At 40.3% G+C, this 27,477-nt stretch overlaps 1 protein-coding gene across 1 annotated transcript in view; it reads right to left on the bottom strand.

The window, feature by feature from the left end:
* Positions 1-23,900: 23,900 nt before the first annotated feature.
* LOC124616606 (venom dipeptidyl peptidase 4-like) overlaps positions 23,901-27,477 on the bottom strand; it is a 424,228-nt gene continuing 420,651 nt past the window's right edge. The window contains exon 18 of the mRNA XM_047144927.1: positions 23,901-26,247. Within this exon, the coding sequence (XP_047000883.1) occupies positions 26,071-26,247 (177 nt within the window). The 3' untranslated portion in view covers positions 23,901-26,070. The remainder of the gene's footprint in view (positions 26,248-27,477) is intronic.

Below are 27,477 nucleotides of genomic sequence, written 5' to 3'. Positions count from 1 at the left end.
GGGTAGGAACTTTAATAGTGGCAACTATTTATTTACAGCACGTAGAAAATAGATACGTGTTTCAAAGCTTTACTGACCTTCAAAGTGGTCATCAGCATTGTATATAACCCGTTGACAGCGATGTGGAAGTCGTAGGATGCTCTTAGCAGTGCCGGTTGTGTTGACAGTTCGAGCGGCGCGATCTATTGCCCGACGAATTTGTCACAGTTCTGAAGCGAATGCCGTGAAGTGTTTAGAAATCGAGATGAACTTACGAGGGCTTAAGTCAGGGGAGTCCAGTAGGTGGTATAGCACTTAGCACCCCCATCAGTCAAGCAAATCAGTAACAGCTTGCACTGTACATGCTTGAGCATTGTTCAGTAAAATTATGGTCAGGTCCTGCAGAAAGTGTCATCACTTCTGTCTCTGAGCTGTTCATTTTTGGAACACAACCTACGACCAGCTTAGAGACAGAAGTGATGACACTTTCTGCAGGACCTGACCGTCATTTTTCAGGACAATGCTCAAGCACGTACAGTGCAAGCTGTTACTGACTTATTTGACTGATGGGGCTACTAAGTGCTATACTACCTAAGCCGTCGTGAGTTCAACTCCATTTCTAAACTGAAGGAAACACTTCACGGCATTCGCTTCAGAAATGATACAAATTCGTCGGGCAATAGACCGCGCCGCTCGAACTGTCAACACAGCCGGCACTGCTAAGAGTATGCTACGACTTCCACATCGCTGGCAACGGGTTATACAGAATGCTGGTGATTACTTTGAAGGCCAGTAATACTTTGAAACACTTATCTATTTGGTACGAGCTGTAAATAAATAGTTGCCACTATTAAAGTTCCAACCCTCGTATATTACCGTCGCAAGTAAATGCGATAAATAGAGGGAGCAGACGAGACGTTTGGTAGATCTCTCACAGAAACGAAAACAACAAATAAAGAAGTGTGAACGATGTTACAATAAAGGAACTAAAGAGTCAAAACTTCCAAATCAAAACACAAGAGTCATAAGATGTGGTAATTGTGTAGAACAAAAAGGAGAGACATACGTCTGGAGGTCCCTTCCCTAACATCAGGCTGTTGCAAACGGACGTTGCATCACTATACAGACACAAATCTGAGTACAGCGAAGACACGTCAACGACCGTACGGATAATTCATAATTTTTTGAAATAAAAGATATGAGGTGCGAGGGAGATTTGAACATAGCTCTCCCCTTTTGTAGTCCAGCACCGTAACCGCACAACCACGACCCTGTAGCAAATCAAGATCGCAAACTATTCCACAACTTGAGCTTGGACCGTTCATTGTTTTGATTTTGCTTCTTTAGTACAGTACACTTTCTTCCTGTTTGCATGCTTGATATGTGCTAAGCTTTTGACGGGCCATCTACTGGACCATCTTACCACTAAATCTGAGGGGGGGAGCGCAGAGGTGGTTTGCCCTGAGAGGTGACAAAAGTCATGGAATAGCGATCATGAACACACACAGACGGCGGTAATATCGAGTACACAAGGTATAAAGAGGTTGTTAATTCGCGGAGCTTTCGTTTGTACTCGCGTGCAAAGGTTTCTGGCATGATAATGCGACGGCGACGGCAATTAACAGACTTTGAACGCGGAATGGTAGCTAGACGCATGCGACGTTCCATTTTGGAAATTTATTATTCCGAGATCCGCAGTGTCAAGAATGTGCCGAGATTACTAAATTTCAGGCGTTACCACTCACCACGGCCAACGTTGTGGCCGACAGCCTTCACTTAAAGACCGAGAGCAGCGGTATCTGCATAGAGTTGTCAGTACTAACAGACAAGCAACAGTGCATGAGATAACCCGCAGAAATCAATGTTGGACGGATGTCGAACGTATCAATGAGGACAGTTCGGCAAAATACGGCGTTAATAGGCTATGGCAGCAGTCGACCGACGCTAGTGCCTTTGCTAACAGCACGACATCGCCTGTAGCGCCTCTTCTGGGTTCGTTACGACGTCGGTTCGACCCTAAATGACTGGAACACCGTGGCCTGGTCAGATGAGTTTAGTTAGCAAGAGCTGATGGTAGGTTCAAGGGTGCCGCAGATCCCAAAGCAGCTATGGGCCCAATTTGTCAAGAAGGCATCAACAAAATACTATGTAAGCTGGTGGTGGCTCCACAATGGTACGAGTTGTGTTAACATGGAATGGACTGGGGCCTCTGGATATTCGGCCACTTGGAGACCATTTGCAGCCAAATAACTATGCAATTTTTGTGGATGACTATGCGACATATCACCGGGCCATGATTGGCCATGATTGGTTTGAAGAAAAGTCTGTACAGTTCGAGTGGATTCTTTGGCCACCCAGATCGCCCGACACGAATTCTATCGAATATGGGACGTAATCGAGAGGTCAGTTCGTGCACAAAATACTGCATCGGCAACATTTTTGCAATTATGGACAGCATGGGTCAACAATTCCGCAGGGAACTTTTGACGACTTGTTGAGATCATCCCACGTTGATTTGCTGACCTACGCCTGACAAAAGGAGATCCTCCACGATATGAGGCGGTATCCCATGGCTTTTGTCGCCTCAGTCTATACTCATGCGTCATCCTTGTACTGTGCTAATGTGCATACCTAACGTTAGCCTGTCACGTACTTTCCATTGTCGATAGCTATCCTCTTTTCCCCCTGATGAACGTGACGATGCCAGCACCGAGCTCTTGTAACTGTAGCTGAATAGGTACTGATTAACACACAACTTATTATTTTATTTTATTATAGGTGTTGGCTATTACGTAGGTCTTTTACTTCGTCACACCAGTTTTTACTGGCCAGTAGCACACTAACAAGGGAACCTCCCCATCGTACCCCCCTCAGATTTAGTTATAAGTTGGCACAATGGATAGCCCTTGAAAAACTGAACACAGATCAATGGAGAAAACGGGAAGAAGTTGTGTGGAACTATGAAAAAAATAAGCAAAATATTCAAAATGAGTAGTCCATGCTCAAGACATGCAACATCAAGGATACCTTAAGCTCAGGAGCGCCGTGGTCCCGTGGTTAGCGTGAGCAGCTGCGAACGAGAGGTCACTGGTTCAAGTGTTCCCTCCAGTGAAGAGTTTAATTTTCGCAAAGTTATGATCTGTCCGTTCGTTCACTGACGTCGCTGTTCACTGTAATAAGTTTAGGGTCTGTGTTTTGCGACCGCACGGCAAAGCCGTGCGATTAGTAGGCGAAAGGACGTGCCTCTCCAATGGGAACCGAAAACATTTGATCGCAAGGTCATAGGTCTACCGATTCCTCCACAGGAAAAAACGTCTGATATATTCTATACGACACTGGTGACGGCATGTGCGTCACATGACAGGAATATGTTGTCGACCCACCTAACTTGTACACTCGGCGAATAGGTAAAAACATTCTTAAACCTTGCCCGATTTAGGTTTTCTTGTGGATGTGATAATCATAAATTAAACTTTTCACTCCAGCAAAGACTTGAACCAAGGACATCTCGTTCCGTAGCTGCTCACGCTAACCAAGGGACCACGGCGCTTCTGAGCTTACAGTATCCTTGATGTTGCATGTCTTGAGCATGGACTACTCATTTTGAATATTTTGCTTATTTTTTTCATAGTTCCACACAACTTCTTCCTATTTTCTCGATTGACCTGTGTTCAGTTTTTCAAGGCCTATCCACTGTGCCAACTGTGCGATGGGGAGGTTCCCTTGTAAGAGAGAAGAGCGGCCGCAGCGACGCGGGCATTGTCGTACGAGTTTACGAAGACAAGGTGCGGCTAAACGTGCATTAGTTTAATTACTTCAGATCTGTACAATGCACACTATCTCTCTCCCCAACCACTACTATACAGTCCAGTACCGTTAATAACATTCTTCTTGGTTGTTTCCTTTTGCTTCTTTTTGAGTTCCTCCCAAGTTTCCCGAAATTCCCCTTCATGCTTGTCCAAATCTTCTGCTGAACGGGTTGTACTTACAATCAAATCTACTTTCTGTTATATCTTCTGATCGTTTACCTCATACACACGCTCCTCCAGGTTAGCAAAAACAAATCCTGTGACAGACGCCACTTCTAAATCCTTATTATCCATTTTACCATGCTTGTCTAAGATTTGTTAATGAATTGCTGCTAACCTCCTTCAGTTACTTTATGTCATTATTAATCTCTCGAAATTGCTTGTTAACTTTTCTCTCCCACGATCACAATGTTCAGGGGCAAGTGTTATCCTGTTGGAAAATAGCCCCTGGAATACTGTTCATGAATGGCAGAACATCCTGTGTCTGTCTATATACAGGGAGTCCCAATTACCTTCAGCATCCTAAATAACTGTTTATCCAGATGCAAATTACAAAATGTTTCAAGCAAATGTTCTTTAAGCATCAGGGGGACATCAAACAGCATGATTGCCTTCGTTGAAGCTTTGTTTTTCACAAAAATATGAACAGCGGTATGACTTTTTAAATGGCACCCTGTATTCTTTTCGGTAATTCATTTCCTCTTCTAAAGACCTATTCAAAAATGTATCACAGTGTACCATTCACTGAAACACAACGTTATTAATTACATAACACAACATTGATTTTGAGCCAGAGATCACAAACTCGTCCACTTGCTGGAGTTGTCAAAAAACACATGAAAACCAAGTGAAAACATAACAGAAAATTGCCTCTGACTCCCCTGTACCAGGAGTAGAACATTCAAAGGTGCTCAAAGTGGTGACCCTGGACACCGATACACTGGTGCACTCGCTGAATGAAAGAGTTATTTACTGCTTCCAGTGCTGCCTGCTGCAGATAATTACAAGCAAGCACGATACGTTTCTGCATGTCCTCTGGAGTCGTTGGAATACCAAAATAGACAACATCTTTAATGCTTCCCCAAAGAAAAAGTCCAGAGGATTTAAATCAGGAAACGTAGCAGACCAAGTAACTGTTCCTCCTCGACCAATCCATCTGTCAGGATACCTTCGGTTCAGAACACGACGTGCACGCAACGCATTACGTGATGGACATCTATCATGTTGATACCACATAAGCATTCTGTTTCTTAGGGGCACTTCATCCAGAAGAGGAGGAAGAATTCGTCTGAGGAAGTTGGCATACGCTGTGCCGTTAGACTACCATCGATGTGATAAGGGGCAATAATTGTAGTGGCAAGCATCCTACAACAGACGTTAACCCTCCATTGATGCTGATGTTCCACCTGTCTAAATCATCGTGGGTTGTAGCTGGACCAATAATGCATGTTCCTTGTATTTACCTATCCTTTGTATGAGACGGAACATCCATTGGTAAATAGGACATTGGAGAAAAAGTTCGGGTTTTCGAGGATTTGCTGCTGTGCGCACTTGCGGCGTGGTGGTGTTAAAAAGTTCGCTAGCACTGAGTGAAGCAAGCTGCAAATTAATGTGCACCTACCTCAGTACAGCGTTCGTACACCATTAGTTGCTCTGCATTCGTAGGTACTGTGTAGGCGATGTTAAATGCAGCGTTGAAGAAAACCATCGTCCATACTTATGACAGCATAGTCCGCGTAAAGCAGGTAACGAAATAAACCTGTAAATCTCTAGTAATAACAGGCAAAAGTGGATGCTTCCTTCCTTCAATGAAAATATCCGCTTCCTGATACTAATGTTTTTTTATTGTCCTTTAGTTATGCTGTCAACAAGCCCACATATACGTCGCTAGCACATCTACTACTAGTTCATGCAGCTTATATCACACGCAAGACAGCCAGAAATGTACCAAGTCCAACCCGAAATATAACGAGATTAATACAGTTAATACTCTGCTACGAAATGAGTTTCACTCTCGGTCCTTTTCAGTGGATTCTTCAAAGGAAGATGCTCGTCAAAAAATGTTCTGTAAATGCATACTGACCACGCCACGCAGAATTATTTTTCACACAGGCCGATAGTTTCACACGCAGTTTTCTCTACAACAAACACTCCAAAATCTCCCAAACTTCACAGAACTGTCCATAAATGCATCTGCTTGCACGGCGATATAAACCGAACGCGAAATAACAGTCACTTCTTCATTTTACAAATAACTTTTTCGGACACGTCTAACATGACCTTCTCGTCCGGCAGCTAGTCCACGACTGTGTGAATGCCATTGCTTTCAGGACATATAACTCATTCCAATGCGCGGGAAAGACATTACTCTGATTGGTTGATCAAAACGAACAGCCAATCATATCAATCTTTCAAGATCATATTTGCGCTTAAACTGTTTTACTCCAATCAACATTCGCAGATGCATTTACGTCATTTCATGCTGCAAATATTAACAAAGTTTTCCACCAAACCAAACCAAATGAAAACTAAGAGAAAACTCTTCTTGAAATATACTTTAGAACTGATTATCCTCTTATTACCTTTCTGGCTGCCTCATTACAAAAGCAAACACTCGTAGACATACGAGGGGGGACGCAAAAGAAGCCATATTGTTGTCATAAGAAATTTATTGATGAACCTTTTTACAAAATTACTTCAGTCACCTTCAAAATACACTCCATTACATGCGATGCACTTGTCAATTCTCTTTTCCCACTGTTGGAAGCATGTTTGGAACTCTTCAAGTTTGATGTTGTCCAGTGCCCTTTGCGAAGCTGTTTTTACCTCCTCCACATCGTCATAACGCTCCCCTTTTAGCGTTTTTTTCATTCGTGGAGATAGGAAAAAGTCGCACGGGGCTAGGTCCGGCGAATACGGAGCGTGGGGAACGACAGACCACCTCTGAGATGCCAAATAGTGGGTCACTCGTAAGGCCGTGTGTGCTGGAGCATTGTCGTGATGCAGAAACCAGTCACCTGATCGCCAAAGTTCCGGGCGTTTCCTCCTCACATCCTCTCGCAGACGCCTTAAAACATCCAAGTAAAAGCGCTGGTTAACAGTCTGGCCAGGGGGTACGAATTCCCGATGCAAAATTCCACGATCATCAAAAAAAGACAATGATCATCGTCTTCACGTTTGACCTCACTTGCCTTGCTTTTTTTGGTCTGGGAGAGTTGGGAGTCCTCCACTGGCTTGACGGTTGCTTGGTTTCTGGGTCATACCCGTAACACCAACTCTCATCCCCTGTAATGACTTTGTTCAAGAAGTTTGGATCACGTGCAATCTCTGTTTTCAAGTCCTGACACACATTCATGCGGATGGTTTTTTGCTCCTGTGTGAGAAGGTGCGGAACAAATTTAGCAGCAATACGTCTCATGTGCAAATCCTAACTCAAAATCCGCTGGCTCGAGCTCCAACTGATTCCTGCCTCTGCTGAAATTTGGTCGATCGTTCGGCGACGATCCTCGTTGATCTTTTAGCGGACCTTTTCAATATTCTCCTCATTTCGTGATGTTGAAGGACGTCCAGAACGAACTTGGTCTTCAACACACATCTCACCACGTTTAAAGCGCCCAAAACACTCTAAAACCTGTGTGGGGCTCATAGCGTCCTCCTGGAAAGCTTCCTGAAGCATTTGGTGTGTCTCCGTTGCAGTTTTTTTAAGCAGGAAACAAGATTCCACACACACTCTTTGTTCTTTTAAAGTTGCCACAACGACTTCGCAGAGGTAACCCGCCAACAGTCAGAGAAACACAATACCACACTTGCACGTTCAGATCTACACTGACGCCGTCTGCACAGCTGTTTCATGAAGGTCTCTACTAACACCATCTAGCGTGAGAACCCTGCACCCGAGCGGTTCTAGGCGCTACAGTCTGGAACCGCGCTGCCGCTACGGTCGCAGGTTCGAATCCTGCTTCGGGCATGGATGTGTGTGATTTCCTTAGGTTAGTTAGGTTTAAGTAGTTCTAAGTTCTAGGGGACTGATGACCTCAGCAGTTAAGCCCCATAGTGCTCAGAGCCATTTGAACCTTTTTTTTTTTTAACCCTTCACTATGTCTACGAGTGGCAGCGCCCTCGGAGTCCGGTTTCTTTTGGGTCCCCCCTCGTACGTCATCCGTCAGTAAGAGGGGATTAACAGTTTTCATGACACCCTGGTGGCATAACACTCGCTAATTACGTAAGGTGTAATACAATGTACACTCCTGGAAATGGAAAAAAGAACACATTGACACCGGTGTGTCAGACCCACCATACTTGCTCCGGACACTGCGAGAGGGCTGTACAAGCAATGATCACACGCACGGCACAGCGGACACACCAGGAACCGCGGTGTTGGCCGTCGAATGGCGCTAGCTGCGCAGCATTTGTGCACCGCCGCCGTCAGTGTCAGCCAGTTTGCCGTGGCACACGGAGCTCCATCGCAGTCTTTAACACTGGTAGCATGCCGCGACAGCGTGGACGTGAACCGTATGTGCAGTTGACGGACTTTGAGCGAGGGCGTATAGTGGGCATGCGGGAGGCCGGGTGGACGTACCGCCGAATTGCTCAACACGTGGGGCGTGAGGTCTCCACAGTACATCGATGTTGTCGCCAATGGTCGGCGGAAGGTGCACGTGCCCGTCGACCTGGGACCGGACCGCAGTGACGCACGGATACACGCCAAGACCGTAGGATCCTACGCAGTGCCGTAGGGGACCGCACCGCCACTTCCCAGCAAATTACGGACACTGTTGCTCCTGGGGTATCGGCGAGGACCATTCGCAACCATCTCCATGAAGCTGGGCTACGGTCCCGCATACCGTTAGGCCGTCTTCCGCTCACGCCCCAACATCGTGCAGCCCGCCTCCAGTGGTGTCGCGACAGGCGTGAATGGAGGGACGAATGGAGACGTGTCGTCTTCAGCGATGAGAGTCGCTTCTGCCTTGGTGCCAATGATGGTCGTATGCGTGTTTGGCGCCGTGCAGGTGAGCGCCACAATCAGGACTGCATACGACCGAGGCACACAGGGCCAACACCCGGCATCATGGTGTGGGGAGCGATCTCCTACACTGGCCGTACACCACTGGTGATCGTCGAGGGGACACTGAATAGTGCACGGTACATCCAAACCGTCATCGAACCCATCGTTCTACCATTCCTAGACCGGCAAGGGAACTTGCTGTTCCAACAGGAAAATGCACGTCCGCATGTATCCCGTGCCATCCAACGTGCTCTAGAAGGTGTAAGTCAACTACCCTGGCCAGCAAGATCTCCGGATCTGTCCCCCATTGAACATGTTTGGGACTGGATGAAGCGTCGTCTCACGCGGTCTGCACGTCCAGCACGATCGCTGGTCCAACTGAGGCGCCAGGTGGAAATGGCATGGCAAGCCGTTCCACAGGACTACATCCAGCATCTCTACGATCGTCTCCATGGGAGAGTAGCAGCCTGCATTGCTGCGAAAGGTGGATATACACTGTACTAGCGCCGACATTGTGCATGCTCTGTTGCCTGTGTCTATGTGCTTGTGGTTCTGTCAGTGTGATCATGTGATGTATCTGACCCCAGGAATGTGTCAATAAAGTTTCCCCTGCCTGGGACAATGAATTCACGGTGTTCTTATTTCAATTTCCAGGAGTGTAGAAATTAAACTTGACGTATGTCCCCAATACACACTCACATGCACTCTCATTCACTCTTACCCTAACACAAAATATAAATATTAACTTTTAAACTGTTATTTTCATTACGAAAGAAAAATTATCGAAAGGTTGAAAATCTTTATAAAATAAATCAAGACAATAAGAGTGCTATTACTGTTTTCAAATAACAAAAGAAATATAAACTGTTATTGTTCCTACCTGAATTTACTTTCTTAAGTGTCGGTTAAGTACTTTTTAATGGGTTTTCATATCTTCAAAACTATTATAGGTAGTGGTATCAAATTTTGACGCAAAGTTCATCTGAATAACAAAAGCTCATGTACCAAATTTGGAATAAAACAGATGATATTTAACATAGTTATTAGTTTCTTAGGTGAGGTGAATAAGTGATTTCAGTATGCGCCACAGTGAGTATTCTCACGGTCCGCTTTAGCGACAGGTGTGGCCAGGCTATGTACACATGATGGCGTTGCATCGCGCGTTGCAACCCGACGCGCGTCAGAGGAAGTGGCGTGTACACACGTACGGCGTTGACGCCGCGTTGAACTCCAGTTTAGCCACGGAAGTTGAAGAGGCAGCATGTCTTTGGATTATGCACCGCAGGCTTAAAGAACGGAGACGAAGGCAAAGACAGTACTGGGCACATCCGATTTTACGTGACAAATTAACTCACGGATCTTTTGTAACTCTGTACCCAAATCTAAGAAAACATGTGCCAAAGTTTTTTAATTACTTAGGAATGTCGATTTCGTCCTTTGACGAGTTATTGAACATAGTTTATGATGACCTGGCACCTAGTGGGAACTACGTTAGGGATAGTATTTCACCAGAAGAGAAACTTGTAATCACATTGAGGTAAGTTTATTTATGAACTGATATTACATGTACGGTATAAATTATTGTATATAAAATAATAAATTGACAAGACATCAATTTAAAATTTTTATTCTTTCTTAAAGTAAAGAAAATCCTTCAGTTTTAGTACAAAACCAACATTTCAGAACTTTGTAGAGAAGTGCAACTATCTGCTGGTGAGGCGGCCTCTTGGGGTCGTCGTGGGGTCTGAGTTGCATGTGTTGGAAAAGCTCCTGAGTTTACCTGGCCGTACTGTATATCCGGCAATTGTTGTCTCATATTAAAAGAGTTTTAAACTGCCGATTCTCAAGATCTCGCAGGTATATTGAATGTAGCTTCGGTATTATTTCAAACAAATGGAGAATATTGTGAGGTGGCCGGTACTTGTGGAGACTGAGAAGCTTGGGTACTTGTGGAGACTGAGAAGCTTGGGCTGGAAAAGCACCTGGGTATACTTGGCCATGCTGCATACTGGAGAATCTTTGGTAGTGCACAGGTCCACGTGTCTCATTAATCGCAGTTGCGTTGTACAAGTCTAGGGCTCTTTGTATTGTTTCAAGTAACTGAATTTTCGTTCTAATTTTACCGTGTTCAGGCACTTTCTTCAGTTCCTTGTACAGAGAGAGACAAAAGAGTTTGTCCTCATCCTCGTTATTTTTTTCCATTTCTCTTTGTTCTCTTAGCAAAATACTTTTGTTAAAAATGTTTATCAACTGGATTTAACTTAATTTTTTTCTTACTTACTGGGTTTTCGGTACTTCGTTCAGGCCTGTTCAGATCGTCAGTAGCTCCTTCCTCCTCCTCCAAGATGACTGTGTCCTGGCCATGGTCATCAAGATTACTGGTAGTCTCCTACTGTATTTTCTAAAAATTGGAGCCGTGAGAAATATACATAAGGAGTAGAACTGCTTGCTCCAGATCCTGATATCTTGGTCTTCCTTCTCTTTAATTATCTGGCAAAATTGTCACGCAGACTCTTCCATATCTTTTGGAAAGTTGTTCCTAAAAAAAAGTTTGTAAACTTTGTAGTCAATTAACACAGTAAAAGATTAACATGTTTTTTTCAGGTATCTGGCAACAGGATGTTCTTCTGCTGACTTCATTACAATTACAGAGTAGGAAAGTCAACCATAGGGTACATAATCCGTCAAGTTTGTGCAGTAATATGGAACAAATTGAAAACAATTTGTATACCGCCTATGACAGAAGACAAGTGGGAACAAGTTAGTAACGACTTTCTAAAGTATGCCAACTTTCCTAACTGCCTTGGAGCACTGGACTGTAAACATGTTCGTATTGTGCAACCCAATGATTCAGGGTCCCTTTTTTACAACTACAAACATTTTCATTCAATTGTACTACTAGCTGTTTGTGATGCTAACTATCGTTTTTTGTTCGTGGATGTTGGTTCCTATGGCAAAAGTAATGATTCATCAGTTTTCCAGGAATCAATATTTTACAAAAAAACTCATAGAAGGTACTTTGAATATTCCACAGGCAAAAACAATTTCAAATGTGGACATTACACCATTGCCTCATGTTTTTGTATCAGATGATGCGTTCGGTCTGTCGAAACACATCATGTGTCCATACGTTGAAAAATTATTGTCTCATTTTAAAAGAGTTTTAATCTACCGATTCTCAAGATCTCGCAGGTGTATTGAATGCACCTTCGGTATTATGGCGAACAAATGGAGAATATTTCATAGGCCTCTAAATGTCAGTTTAGGACTTGCAGAACGTATAGTTTTGGCATGTTGTGTGTTGCATAATTATGTACGACAACGAGATGGGCACAGGTATGAAGATACATTTTATAAGGCGCCATTCGTTGACTTGTCTGGAGTAACTTCTCCACGGCCCAACATGTATGCAAAAGAAGTAAGGGACAGATTTGCTCGTTACTTCATCAGCGAAGGCAAGCTACCATGACAAGATAAAATGGTGTAAACAAGAGTGCAATTGCGAACACTTGTGAGACAAGTATATGTTAATAATACAACATTACATTGCCCATTAGAACAATACAGTGTAATTATGAACAATTAAATATTTTTCTGTCATGCATTTCTCTGTAGATATTGATTAGATATTATACACTGTTTGTAATAGACATAATGTTAACAACTTTCTGTACATAAAATTAAGATAACATAAATAAATAGCTTTAGTTACCTTTGACAGATATTACATCCAAATAGGCTTCGTCAGTAGTTACATATACAAATGTTTATTTGTATGTTAATTATTCAATTTTACACATAATTATTCGCATTATACTCTATTATAAGTCATGCTATTAAATAGTAACTGCTTTAACTTACGACTAAATTTAGAGTCACAAGGTAAAACAGTTACTTACGTGTAACTGTACTAATCTACTGTGTAGTTTAACCATAATATTAAAGTTGCCTCTTACCAAGAATTTTCTTCTGTTCCTCTGAACAACCCTCTTCAGCAAACAAATCAACCAATTGCTGCCACGCTGATCTTTTTAATACTCTGTTCTTGTAGTCCGCACTTCCCATATCACAGGACGACTTTTCACTTCTTCAATGAAGATCTCAGTGTCAAACGTACGTTCCTCCATGAAGTGCGCGCTAGACTGAATGCGTGTGTACACCCAAACCCACTACTAGGAACTCGAGGCGCGCGGCGAACGCGCGATCCTCGAGGAACCTTCGAGGCGCGCGTTGCATGTGTACGCAGTCAACGGTTTATTGTTTTTCAACAGCGCGTTGCAACGCTATCATGTGTACAAGGCCCAACATGTTGGCCGCCGCCGAATGGCACTATACTGCTGCCAAAACAGCTTGCCATAACGTAACAAAACTTACTGCAAGAATCTGCAGTCGCATAACAGCAGCGACACTACACACTGACAGAAATGAGAGAGTGCTTGGACGATTGCGTTGTCGTAGGTTGAAGCATCCTGTTTCCTGAAGTGTCGCAACAAGAGAAGAAAACATCCGTCGGGAAGGTGGGTTCTTGTCAGCATATCGCTCTCTGTACAGTTCTGCTGCCTGCGTAGCATTTAGCCTACCTTCACAACAATAATAAAAGAAACGTTATGTTGATGCAGTTTGCAGGAAGGACAGTCTTTACTGAGCGCCTACTCTACACAACAGTAAAAGGACTAAACTACTGTACTAAATGTACCCGTACATAAGAAACAGTATTAAAATTGCTGTTCTGCTAACTTACATTCCACATAGGTGAATAGCATTTCTACCTTCTATTCTTTGCTGTACATTCTAATCACACAACTCTTCAACTGACGATAGCTGATGGAATGACTGGTGTGCATTCTACTTATGTTTACACTTGTCCTCTATCAACGTCAGCACGTGGATGTGCTCCATTACCCCGAGTACCTGCACTAAACGTTGGCAGCGTAAACGTCATTGTTGTGTTTCGTAATTAATAACATTGTGTTTCAGTGCATGGTACGCTGTGATACATTTTTGAATAAGTCTTTAGGGGAGGAAATGAATTACCGAATAAAAAATACAGAGTGCCATTTAAAAAAGTCATATTGCTGTTAAAATCTTTGTAAAAAAAACAAAGCTACAAAGAAGGCAATCATGCTAACTGATATCCCCCTGATGCCTAAAGAACATTTGCTTGAAACGTTGTGTAATTTGCATCTGGCCAAACATTTATTTAGTGTGGTCAAGATAAGTGGGACACCCTGTATATCATCTTGTTATATGATTACATTACGGCATATTCTGTGTCTTATTGTGCTGTTTAGCTGGTTGCAAGCACAATTAATTAAGTGTTACTCTGTATAGAAATTTAAGAGTTGCATTTTTTAATTAAGTGTGGGAGCAGTTCATTGTGATCAAGGATCTGAAACCTCTTCATGTTTTCCATTTTTAATAAAAGTCCTACATGTTTGCTTATCAGAATTTTGTAAATTAAGTACTGTCCTTCTGAGCAAAAAGTGGTGAAACTGAGGAAATTTTCTTACCTGTATAGAATAGTTGACACTCTTGTGTGTGATATATTGGAACTGTTTCCAGGGGTTATTATTTCTGATACTGGCATTTTATTTTTTTTGAGTGTGTTTGCATTTTTCACAGACAAGTGATATGCTTTTGAGGACACATTCTAATGAATAAACGTTGTTGAATAGTGTGTTTCCAGATGTTTTGCAGAGATATTTGATTTTTTTGCTTTCTTTACAATTGCTGATGCTACTAGGTGGTTCTTTCACTGTGTTAGTTACTCACTAAAAATACATCTTCTGATACACACGTCTATTTTTGCCTATACTGCTTGTGAGTACTTGTATGTTACTATGTGAGAGTGATTTCGAGAAACTGGGTTTGCAGATATGATTATTGCAGTGTTAGGAATGTACTGAAACGTGTCCTTGCATTCTTTTAGTGTTCAGGTGGAATGATAGATCATCATGAATTATGCTGTAAAATGAACTAGTACCTTCACTGTGTGTTTAATTGTGGATTAGAGACTCTGTGTTTCATGCTGAGATATTTTTGTTTGTTTGATTACGCTAAAAAGATATTTGTGGATGTTTAATAAAGTAATAACACTTTGGACAGGAAACAGTTTCAGATATTTACAGGATTTGCAAAAACAATGGTTTGTGGACCTGTGCATTTTATTATGGAAATTTTCTTCCTGGTTAGTGCTGTTGACAATGGGTGTGTGCCTGAACTGTGGCCTATTCAGTCATTTGCCTTATGGTCTATTCTTGTGTATATTATTAATTTTTATTATTACACTTTATGTTCTTTGTCACTATTTGATATTTTCATAGCTTACTGCTGTGGCAGAATAGTGGTCTCCTGAGCAATGAATACTATATTTTATGTTATGTGTTAAAAGACCAGTGTCTGTGTTTCTGTTTCCGCAGCTCGTGGTCGTGCGGTAGCGTTCTCGCTTCCCGCGCCCGGGTTCCCGGGTTCGATTCCCGGCGGGGTCGGGGATTTTCTCTGCCTCGTGATGACTGGGTGTTGTGTGATGTCCTTAGGTTAGTTAGGTTTAAGTTGTTCTAAGTTCTAGGGGACTGATGACCATAGATGTTAAGTCCCATAGTGCTCAGAGCCATTTGAACCATTTTTTTGTCTGTGTTTCTGTAGACTGCAGGTCCATATTTGATTTATATTTTTGTAGATGGGTGCTGCATTTGGAGATGGGCAGCTGTGATAAGATGCTTTATAATTGTGTAACATCAGAGTACAATGGAAGTAACTGTCTGCTGTTTACTCATGAAAGACATGCTGTTAATGTGTGCACATTTTCTGGTTCACATTGCAAGGCTTGGTGTCGTCATATTCAAAGTATTTTCAGTAATTTAGTGAGTGGTGTATGTGTTGAGATCTTATGTACATGGTTTTTTTAAGAAGGGTGACTTTCGAAACATGTACAGAATTGGGTATCCATTAATCCAGCTTAATACTAGGAAACGTAAACTCATCATATTATAATTTAACAAGCTTCCTTCAATATTTTCTGATGTACCTGCATACAGATTTCCTTTTGTTGAAACATTTCACGTGTTGTGGCTGTATGCATATGTGCTGTGTGTACCATGACAGTTAACTATACTCTAAATGCAATTACATACTTTTCACTGAAACCCCCTGACAGTTATTTATGATCTCTTTACAATATTTTCAAATTCCGATGTCTTTCTGGCCAAGCTGCATTTTGCAGTCAGTATCAAGCTTTTCCACACAATGTGCATATTGCCTTCGGCAAAGATAGTAATTTTCCTCACTTATCACTGTGATAAACATCATGTATTTCAGTCAGCAATATGCATAATCTTTTCCCTGCATGTTTTTGCAGAACTGAAGGTCAGTCAATTGCTGTAACTACCGAGGGAGTTCATTACTTAATATAAAGCATGACTACTTTACCCTTTGCATTTTCAGACCTCAGAATAGAAAGGTTATACTGACAGATGGGGCCAAGCATGCCGAATGCAAGCAATTTGGCTGCAAGCTCAGATGCCTACAGATTATTCATGTGAATTCGTGTGTTTATCACACATTAATAGGTTCACATAATTCATTTATCTATTTATGCCCATTATTAGTACATTGTACAAAGTTTCTTCTGTGTTTTTCTTATACTTCCTTAAAACTGTTTTCAGATTCATGGGTCTAAACATATGAGAGGGCATTTCAGTTTATGGAATTTTCAGGGTGCACATTTGCATGTAATCCTAATTCAATAAATGAACAAAAGTCTTGCAACATTTATTTCCAGAAAATGCAACAGGCATCTGATGGTGTTTATATAGTATTTTCGCAGTGTATTTCCATGGACTTGGGCTGAAAATCAAAAGAACAGAGGCTATATGCTAGATATTGCAGCATTGTGGGCAACATAAACAGTCAACACTTGCCAGACATACCAACGGTTTGAGAGCACTTTACTGTCGAAATAGTTGTCATGGAGAAGTTTCAGAAGTTTATCAGTCGAGTGCCATACTGTGTAAGACAAGGAATGCTGCACAGATATTTCACAAAGGTGTATAAACAAAGCTAAGTAGTGAGATCAGGACAGATTACAAGTAAACAGGTTAAGGATTTTGAAGGAAAAACTTCCACTTCACATTAGAGAAAAATTATTGATGGTACTAGACTACGATTTTGAGAATTTCTTGGTGGTACATGGTAGCACTGTCATGTTATAACATGGTCAAAGAGCTGGATAGGACACAAGTTTCAGGCGACATGGAATGACAGAAGATATCATCAAAAGAACAGAAGTATAAGAGCTGCAAAATCAGTTGGGAGAGGAGTACAACATGAGAATGGTAGACGAAGCACGAGAAAAATGAATAGCTGCACACATCACAACTGGGAAAACAGCACTGAATCAGTGAAAGGCATGGGAAGGGGAAGTAAATAGAGATACATATATTATACTCTATCAGTGGAAATCAGATTGGAGAAAAGCTATAAAATTTAGCAACAAAATGCAGCATGCATAAAGCTAGGGGAGGGGGGGGGGGGAGGGAATTAGTGTTTAATATCCCATCAACAATGGGGTCATTAGAGATGGAGCACAAGATCGGATTAGGAAAGGATAAGGGAACAAATCGGATGTGCCCTTTCAAAGGAACCATCCCAGCATTCTCCCAAAGTGATTTATGCAAAAAGCCAAGCAATCAATCTTGTGTGGATATAACTGGAATAATGATCAGACTGATTGTGGACACAGGTGCTGATCTCAGTTTAGTTTCTGCAGATTTATTTTGCAGGCTAAATGAAAACAAGAATGTGTTAACATTGCCTGCCAGTGGCATACAAAGCATGGAAGCTGTTGGATACAGAATCAAGTCTATTAAGCTGCAAGGGGATTTAATGTCATTTAGTGTAGATCTGAATGGAAGAACAGTGGAAATTCGATTTTGGAGGTTGGAGACTTGTTAGTAGACTTTATTTTAGGGATTGATCTTTTTGTTTTGTTTTTTGGAAAAGAAGCATGCAAAGAGCGACTCCTCTGCTAGAAAGTTAATGATGTGTTTTGAAAGAGGTTCTGTGGAGGAAGATTCTGTGATCAAATAAAAATGCAAGCAGAAACCACTGATAACAATCAGTACAGAAGCATATGCAGCAGGATGGGCTAAAATGGGTGTAATGGAAGCAACTGAAGACCAAGTACAGAATGCACTGTCTGATTATTCTGATGTTTTTGAAGAATGACATGGACTAATTACTGAATATTGATTTAATTTTGATGTAAAACTCTGTGAGCCTTTTCGTCTTCCCAAATACGCTATATCTTAGATCAAGTAATCAATAAGAAACAGATTTATACAATTGTTAAAGTGGCAAGTCATTCAATGTTCAATGAACCATATTGTAGTCCATTTTTAGTTCAGGAGGAGGAATTGGATTAGTTTTGCATGAAGAATAATTAGTAATGTTTTAGTACCAGTAACAGCATGTCAAAATAACTTGGAAGAACATTTTCAGAGATTCCGTGGATTACAGTACTTGTCAGGTATAGACTTATGATGTTTATTGGCAATTCCCTTTGACAAAATAGTTACTGAAGAATGCAGCATTCACATTTGCTGGAAGAAGATACCAATTTATTTAAAGTTCTGTCATTTGGACTGAATGTAAGTGTGATTGTATTCATTGCAGTCTTCGAAAAATTATTGGCATGGCAATCGTTAGATTGAGCACATGTTGATGACTTTTTAAAAGCTACCTCAACATCAGGCACATCTGGAACTGATTGATAAAAGAGTCACTACAAGCATATCCGAAAGTTGGAGTAACAGTAAATCTTAAGAAGTAAAAATGTGGTACGAAGGAGATTAAATTACTTGGTCATATCATGTCACTGGAAGGAATAAGTAGGAGTACAGCAGTAAAAAAATTTTCCTATGCCACACAACAACAAAAATAAAATCCATTCAAAAGATTGAGTAGTTTTTAGTGAAAGTTTGTTCCAGAGTACTGAATAATGAAGCTTCAAACGATCCATTAAAGAAACATACAATGTTGGCATCCACAGCATGAAGACAGTCATCTTTTGATTAAATTAACCATGAACTGTGTCCAGGAAAGATGTTATATGATGCATATTTAAGTCTTGATTATGGTTTAACAACTGATGCTTTATATTTTGGGCTCTTTCAATTTCAAACTAGAAATGGAGAACCAAAAATTTACACCATAGGATTTCCAACATGAGTCTTAACAGATTGTGAGAAGTCATATCCCACCACTGAATTTGAAACTTTAGCCATAGTATGGGCTTTCAGGAGATTTCATTTTTATTTAGCAAGTCATCGTGCTAAAATATGAAGTCAACATAAATTACTAATATCCCTGCTGACTTGTAAACTACTGCACGCATGGTTTGCACACTGTGCATTATGCATACAGGAATACAGTTTTGAAATTATTTATGTTAAAAGAGAACAGGAAAAGTCAGAGATGCAATATCACATTTACTAGAAGGATTAGAATACTCATGTTTGTATAAGGAATTGATTGAAGGCTTAGAAGCTCTCTCAGTCAAAGTCAAAACATATTGCAGATACTTTTGAGATGTGTAAAGGTATGAGTCAGACCCAACAGGCAGCTCCTACCTGATTGCAAGTAAAAGAAGCTCTGAAAACCAACTCAAACAGCAGACTTCCCATCCACTATATTCTCAACTGAGAACTATTATTTTACAGGAGAAGGCCTGATGTGGAACAGTAGTTAGTTTTCTTTCCTTAGGAAGCTGTAAACAAATTAATTTGGTATAAACACTATGTGTGGGGACTCTTTGGTGTTATAAAATGTGCTAATAAGTTAAACATGTACAGTTACTTTCAAACATGAGAGGAAAAGTAAAGAATTTTTTGAGATCTTGTTTAGTACATCAAAAACCAAAAGCAAGTAATAAATGTAGATAAGGAGAGTTACATCTGATAACTGCCATTCAGCACTTAAAAATAGTAAGTGTGAACATCTGTGATGTTCTGCCAAAAGGATGAGGTGATGTGAAATATGTTGTTGGCTTGTACAATGTCTTTACTAAATATTTGAAACTATATGCGATAAAGAATGTAATCAGTGTAGACATTTTTAAGAGAAATTGTGGTGATTACTTTTTCTAGGTTGGAAAGTGAATCACAGTATTATCTAATAACAGAATTCAGTGTACTTGAGATCAATGGTACAAGATTCTGTGAGTAATCGAATGCTTACATCAAAATTCCAATCAGAAACCAACCCAAAAGTATGTGTTTTCCTTATTCTTATTTTTTTAAACTGAACCGATTTATTGGTAGGGTCTTATGGGACCAAACTGCTGAGGTCATTGGTCCCTAAGCTGACACATTACTTACTCGAACTTTAACTAACTTACGCTATGGCCAACACACACACCCATACCTGAGGGAGGACTCGAACCTCTGACAGGGGAAGCAGTGCGAACTATGACAAGGCGCCCTAGACCATGTGGCTACATTGTGCAGCAAACTGATTTATAAGACTATATTACTCCAAAAGAGAAGGAAGATGGTTTGACTATCTAATTCAGTTTCAATAATGAATGAAGAGGCACTCTCCTCTATGGATGTTACACATATAGTGTGATAAATAAATAGAAAAGCAGTATTTTGCTGTAATTAATGTATGTGTTTAAGTAATATGTTTTCTACTCAAAATGTACTTTGGACTTTCCTGAATATTTTGGTATATAAAACACTAAAATCAGACAATTGTTAGACCTTCAGATAATATTTTGAATGTTGACATGTTAGTGTCAAATTTCGCAGCTACACATATACTGCCACATTTTAGCAGTCTACAAGGCTGTGAATTGCTTTGTTTTGTGCCTACTGCTACATCTCAGAAGTTAGCGTTACAAATAAACAAATCAGTCCTTTGTTTATGATACTAGTTTTCGTTAAAACTAGTGTGATTATTGGCTATGTTTGTAGTAAGCTAACTTACAGGAATATTATGGGAAGGCCATTAGATATACCTGTGACAATTTAGAGAAGATGAAAAGAGCCGTGTGGAGCATTTTCTTTCATTGAATATCAACCAATGAAAAGCCATTTCATGGTTTGTGACCATCTCCACCGAACACTTGGAGTAAATATAGGCAAGCAGTCTCTTCCTTTGGCAGTAATGGAGGCAATAAAACCTATTTACAGAGATTTGGCAAATCCTGAGCTTCTAAAGAAGTGTTTACATGGGAAGCCCCATAATGTGAATGAGTCCTTCAGTAATGTTGTGTGGTGCTGTGTGCCAAAAATTTATTTGATGGCCTTATGACTCTAAAGTTAGCAGTATCTGATGCTGTAATAACTTTTAATGGCGCGAACTATGAAAGACTTAAGGTTCTGGAGAAGTTAGGGGTAAGATTTGAACAGAACACAGCTAAATGACTATGGGAACTGGATGAGCTTCATGTAAGTGAAGCAGAGTTAGCTGCTCAGCAAATGACAAAAGAAGCATGAAAGAAAAGGAGAAGGCAAGTACTGGGCTGTTTTGACACTGACGAAGACACAACTATGGGCCAAGGCAATTCTTGTGCATAAGAGATGCAGAAATGTAAGTCTGTATAAGAATTTGAAATAAAAAAGTCTTAAACCTCAATATCTCTGAACCACATGTTTTACAATAAATGACCCAATTTCTAAAAAAGTACTGATGGAATAGACATGAAATTTTCACAATATGCCAAGTGTGAGATTCAACACATGTGGTACTGGAATAATTCAAATATCCAGAGTTGTTTTGTTTTTATGTTCATTTACTTACAAAACTCTGTCAAAAAATTGAGCGTTTGAAAAAAAGAGATAACATGCCCAACTATACAATTGCAGTAATAGATTCTAGTTCAGAGTATCTAGAAAGGTGCATTCCATAATTATGGAAAATTGTGAGTTGGTGTCTTAAAAATTTTCCAATATAATGGGTCACAAAATTCGATAATTTAACATTGGCGACATAGAACATACAATGACCCCTTAAAGGAACTTTTAGCTTTGACTGCTACCTACAAATGATGTTTAACATTTTTAATGATTCAAGACGGTTAGTATCAATGATTTAAAGTGCAGTAGTGTGGACAATGTGCTACATTCAGCAACAATAGTTAATAAAGTTTCGTTTCAAATACTATCTAGTGGATAATATTAGTTACGACAATGAATTTAATATCCATGAGAGAAAAAGGAGCATGTTGTATGTGATGTGTTACTGGGGAGCTTCTAGCATCAATTTCCCACTGAAATAGTAGGAAAAAGGACAGTGGCAGGATTTCACTTTAAAGAAACAGCAATGGTAGGAGACAGAAGAAGCAGACATCGATGTACTTAAGCATAATCCAATGATGGGAGAAATGCTCACATGTAAGATGTAGTAATCCAGAGCTGAATGATGCTAAACACAACACACACTAGAAGTGACACTCACTAATTATCAATGAAACATGCAAGACTGGTTGTTAAGGGTGGGATTATCTGTGACAGTCGTCTATAGCACATCCTACACAATGCTCCATGAATTAAAAATTCTGTGACGGATGGACCTTATGATCAACATGCATCAGGGAGTAATAATTAGAATTCCCTTAGGCAAAAGAATTCTAAATATTTCAGCTATGTATACACAAGACGATTATCATTTTCTCGCCAGATAGTGTGGACCTCTGGTTATATTATGGAAGCATATTTATACGAACTGTCTGATGTAATAGGCTGTAATTTGTGCATGTAATATGATGAGTATCAGATTCTCTCATGGGAGAACGATTACTGTGCAACATTAGGAATAAAATTTATGTAAAAATTTTGTGTAGTAATGGTGGACTTAAACTAAGAAAGTATTTACGCTTGATGCTGTATCACAGACAGGAATGCCTGTGATGGTGTACTCAATGACGAACCTGGGTGCACCAATGGCAAAATGTCATTTTATTCGGATGAATCCAGGTTCTGTTTACAGCATCATGATGGTCGCATCCGTGTTTGGCGACTTCGCAGTGAACGCACATTGGAAGACTGTATTCGTCATCACCATACTGGCGTATCACCCGGCGTGATGGTATGGGGTGCCATTAGTTACACGTCTCGGTCACCTCTTGTTTGCATTGACAGCACTTTGAACAGTGGACGTTACATTTCAGATGTGTTACGACCCGTGGCTCTACCCTCTATTTGATCCCTGCGAAACCCTACATTTCAGCAGGATAATGCACGACCACATGTTGCAGGTCCTGTACCGGCCTTACTGGATACAGAAAATGTTCGACTGCTGCCCTGGCTGGCATATTCTCCGGATTTCTCACCAACTGAAAACAAGCAACTGGCTCGTCACAATACACCGGTCACTACTCTTGATGAACTGTGGTATCGTGTTGAAGCTGCATGGGCAGCTGTGCCTGTACACGCCATCCAAGCTCTGTTTGACTCAATGCCCAAGAGTATCAAGGCCGTTATTACGGCCAGAGGTGGTTGTTCTGGGCACTGATTTCTCAGGATCTATGCACCCAAATTGCGTGACAATGTAATCACATGTCAGTTCTTGTATAATATATTTGCCTAATGAATACCTGTTTATCATCTGCATTTCTTCTCGGTGTAGCAATTTTAATGGCCAGTAGTGTATTTTGTCCCAACCCGTATTATATATATTCCGTGGAGCTAACAGGAGCGAATGCCAAGATGAAGCTGTGGAATTTCTGAGAATAGTACAATGACCCACTCTTATCATTGTGTTTCTCCCTCAATAGCATTTGAAAGCCACATAAATGTTTCTCTGTTGTTCTTAAATTCCAGTTTCTTCAACAGATTTTTGAAATTGAACTTTCCCAGACAGTCTCAAAAATATTTAAACATTCACTGTGGTACCTAGTGGACTATGACTGCTGTGTTGTGTATCAGTTGACTACAAGTATAAAAGTAAGATTTAACAAAGTAAGATTTAACAATGAAGTAGGGCCATAAACTGCTTCAATACTGCAGTCATCAATATGGTATGCAAACGAAGAAGTGGAAGAAGGCTCAGAGTAATTTCATTTAATCTTTGCAAAATTTTTTATTTCTTTTTTAATTTCCTATATTTCTATAATTCACAGATTATTGATCACATTAGAAATACAAAGCCAAACTATCAATATACATTTCTACATTTTTGTATGATTTTTACGTTGTCCCATTATTTAATTGTTGTGGATCACAGCCAAATATCACATTACAATAATTACCGCTGAAAAGAGGAGCAAATCAAGTAGAATCTGAAGTTCAAGAATAATCAGTTTGCATAGACCAAGATGATGAATTTAATTAAATTGATATTCATTTCTTTAAAGTGGGCATCCTGTTAACATTGCTGATCTGCTTATTGCTTTAGTTGGAGATACTTGTACAGGACATGGCAATGTTTAACAGTAGCTAACCAGATGTACACTTGAATGTACAACACATTTTCTCACTACTTGGTGGAATGTCACTGTCTGCTTCTAGCATTACTTTTGAGAACACATTTTACATACTGAAAGAACATACAAAGTAGTTACAACAATACACGTGAAAGATTATTTTGTCCTCCTTCACATGGTATTTATCAGTGATGTTATGGAACTGTTTGTGACACAAAAATCTGTTTGAATTGTAATAGGTGTCACTGATGTAGTTATACTCACAGTGACAGTCATCAGTAAGTAGTCATTTGTTTTTAACTTAGCTATCCATCATAATGTTACAAGCCTTCTGAGCAGCTATTAAAAATAAATTATTGATCCTAGGAACTTGGATTCTGTGCATTGTGTTCTCTGTGTGTTGGACAGTGCACTAAACGAGAGGGAGCCAGATGGCTTACAGTTCAGAGCTCCTCCTGCTACCCTAACCCTGGGTCTACTTGCATGGCTCCAGAAGGCTACATTATTGACATTATTGGCGCCGATTGCCATCAGTAAGCTGCAAGGACGCCTAATGGTGCTCTAGGATATAGCTAACATAGAGTGCACAGTGAATGTCTCTCCAGTAATACTGAAAATGGAGATAGTCATTTTCCAACAATTTCTATTAAAGTTTACAAGAGACAAATAGAAGCTTAAAATCAAGACAAGATTGGCTGACTGCAGAAAACAGGAATTTAATATAATCAAATACTGAAAATAGATTTGAAAAGTAGGCAGCACAGGGGGAATGACAACCCTGAGATTGTCTGGCGCTTCTGAAGAAGACCTTACCCAGCAGAAGGTGCAATCTGCCCATGATTTGCTCTCTCTTGCATGGAAGACACAGTGGAGCTCATTTCCACCTTACTTCTCTTCTGCTCTTGGTGATGTTCTCTTGTATTGGAGATTTAGTGGACTGCAGACAATATTAATAAATGGGGTGATATGGCATCTCGGTAACTGTTAGGGGAGCTGGAACTTGGTAAACCACGTTTAAATTTCAGTTACAGTTGTGAGATATTTGTGCACAGACGTACTGTGAGGCACAGATGTTACCAGTGGTCTATTACAGGTACTGATGTTTGTAATACTGTTCTAACGTTATGGTAAAGGCAATAGTAAGGTTTGATTAACAAACGTAAATGGATCGAAGCATTTATTTTATTGGAATGTTTACACTCCTGGTGATGTGGTCGTTGTATGTCACTATTGAAGCACTTGTCGCATATTCAGTAATCTCTCTCTCATTGCATTTTGGCCATTATACACAGGGACCAATCTACATACACACATATATACTGAGGCACCACATGTATCTACCAAGGTAACAATAATATATACCATGCAGTGGGTGCCACAGTTCTTTTTGATATCACAGAAGTGGAAACATGTTAGATCTAGAGAAATTTATCTGAATGATGCAATTTCACCAGTCGAGGTATTATCGAGATATGATATGGAAGATAAGTTTAAGTCACAAGGTATGGTATGTGTTGTTCAACATCATGGAATATAAAAAAATGTAAAAAATAGGAGATATGCAGGTTCCTTCAAAGTATGCTGAGTCGGTGTGGGCACAATGCAGTACTGCAAAAGCAAAATGGTGGACACTTCTGACATCTTATCTCATTACACGTCTTTACTTAAAGGAACCAAAGGAGAGGAACAATAAAAATGATGGTTCTAAAAGTATGCAGTATGAGTAGCTAGTAAATGATTCTTAAGAAATAATACTACAGCATTTTTATGGAAGGCAGAGGAGAAGTGGCATTGTACCCGCTCAATTGCTGCAGGTGGTGTTATAAGGCTGGCTTGTGGAAGTGTGCCGCCAGTCAGCTGAAGGCAGCGGTGCACAGTAAGAGCAGCACTGGCAACAACCGTCTGGCTGTCTTTGCAGGCGAAGAGGATGCAGGCTGCTGGTCCTCGAAGCATTCTGCGAAGAACTCGTCCACGCTGCGGTAGAGGTGGGTGCTCAGGTCAGCCACGGTGTGGTCTTGGTCTGGGTAACTCTGTCACAACAACAACCACAGCCTCAGAGAGACAGTTCCATGATGGCCAACAAATAGCCTTTAATTCAGAACAACAAAAATGTTAATTAGTTATTCAAAAAGCATCCTCAGTGCCAAAGAAAGCAGGAACTGGGAAATAAGGTGTAAAGTAAATGAATAGGCCGACACCTAATGGAAACCAAGATTCCTGTCCAACTAAATCATACCATACCACTTTGTGATGTACTGAATCTTAATGAGTACATGTTTGCGATGTTGTTAAATTATTAAATTGAAGAAATAATGGTACTTCGAGCACAGTTACAATGAAATATGGTGAAAATGTTATGCAAAATAGTTTCTATTCAAAAGTATGCTCAACGAATGTGAACAATAGTAAAACTCATATTTATAAAATTGTATACAGTACTCTAATTCAAAATTTCATTATTGCAACCTACATATGGAGCAACACCGATAGCCAGTTAAGTTCGATATTATTCAAATTTTTGTCAAGCTCACTGTGATGCATTAAATATATTATAAAGCAAACTGTTTCATTTTGGACACAATATTTCAGTAGAAGTTGATTAACTACCACATAATTTGCCTGACAAAAGGGAAATCCAGGATTCAGTTTCAGGTGGAGTTAACTTTGACAAGATACACAAATTTTCATCGAGGGACTCAAGCTAAGTATCAGCTTTCATAGCTCAACAAATTGGTTATGTTATAAGTCAAACTGGTGAAAACATCAATAATTAATTGAACTGTTGATTTTTCAATGCACATAAACACACTTTTCTATGAAAACTTTAAAATTCCTCTATTATCTTACTCAAAAAAAATTCTATGTCATGATGTGAAATGAATCACCGAAAAATCGAAGTCCCAACTATTGTACTATGCAACCACTTCCCACCCAGAACTCAGATGCACAAAACGACACAAACTCGGAGCCTAGAAACACTCTTTTGAGTCAGAAAATTAATTCCCTCTCTCATCTGAGACCCAAACCCAGCTTAGTACACCCCACAAGCTAAAAGAATAGTTTCCTTCCCAGTAGCAGCCACAATTGCTCCTTCCTACTGTGCCACTCTGTCCTAGTGAAATGCATTACATTACAGTTTTATACAACTTTTGAAGTACTTGGTCAACACGAATTAACAGTTTTATAATAAATCACACTCAGGGATTGACCAAAATGACATCACACATGATATACTGGTATGTAAAACGAATCTCTATCCT

This window comes from Schistocerca americana, chromosome 5, assembly GCF_021461395.2.
Source record: "Schistocerca americana isolate TAMUIC-IGC-003095 chromosome 5, iqSchAmer2.1, whole genome shotgun sequence".
In the NCBI taxonomy this organism is placed as follows: Eukaryota; Metazoa; Arthropoda; class Insecta; order Orthoptera; family Acrididae; genus Schistocerca; species Schistocerca americana.
This window is presented reverse-complemented; position numbering and strand designations above follow the sequence as displayed.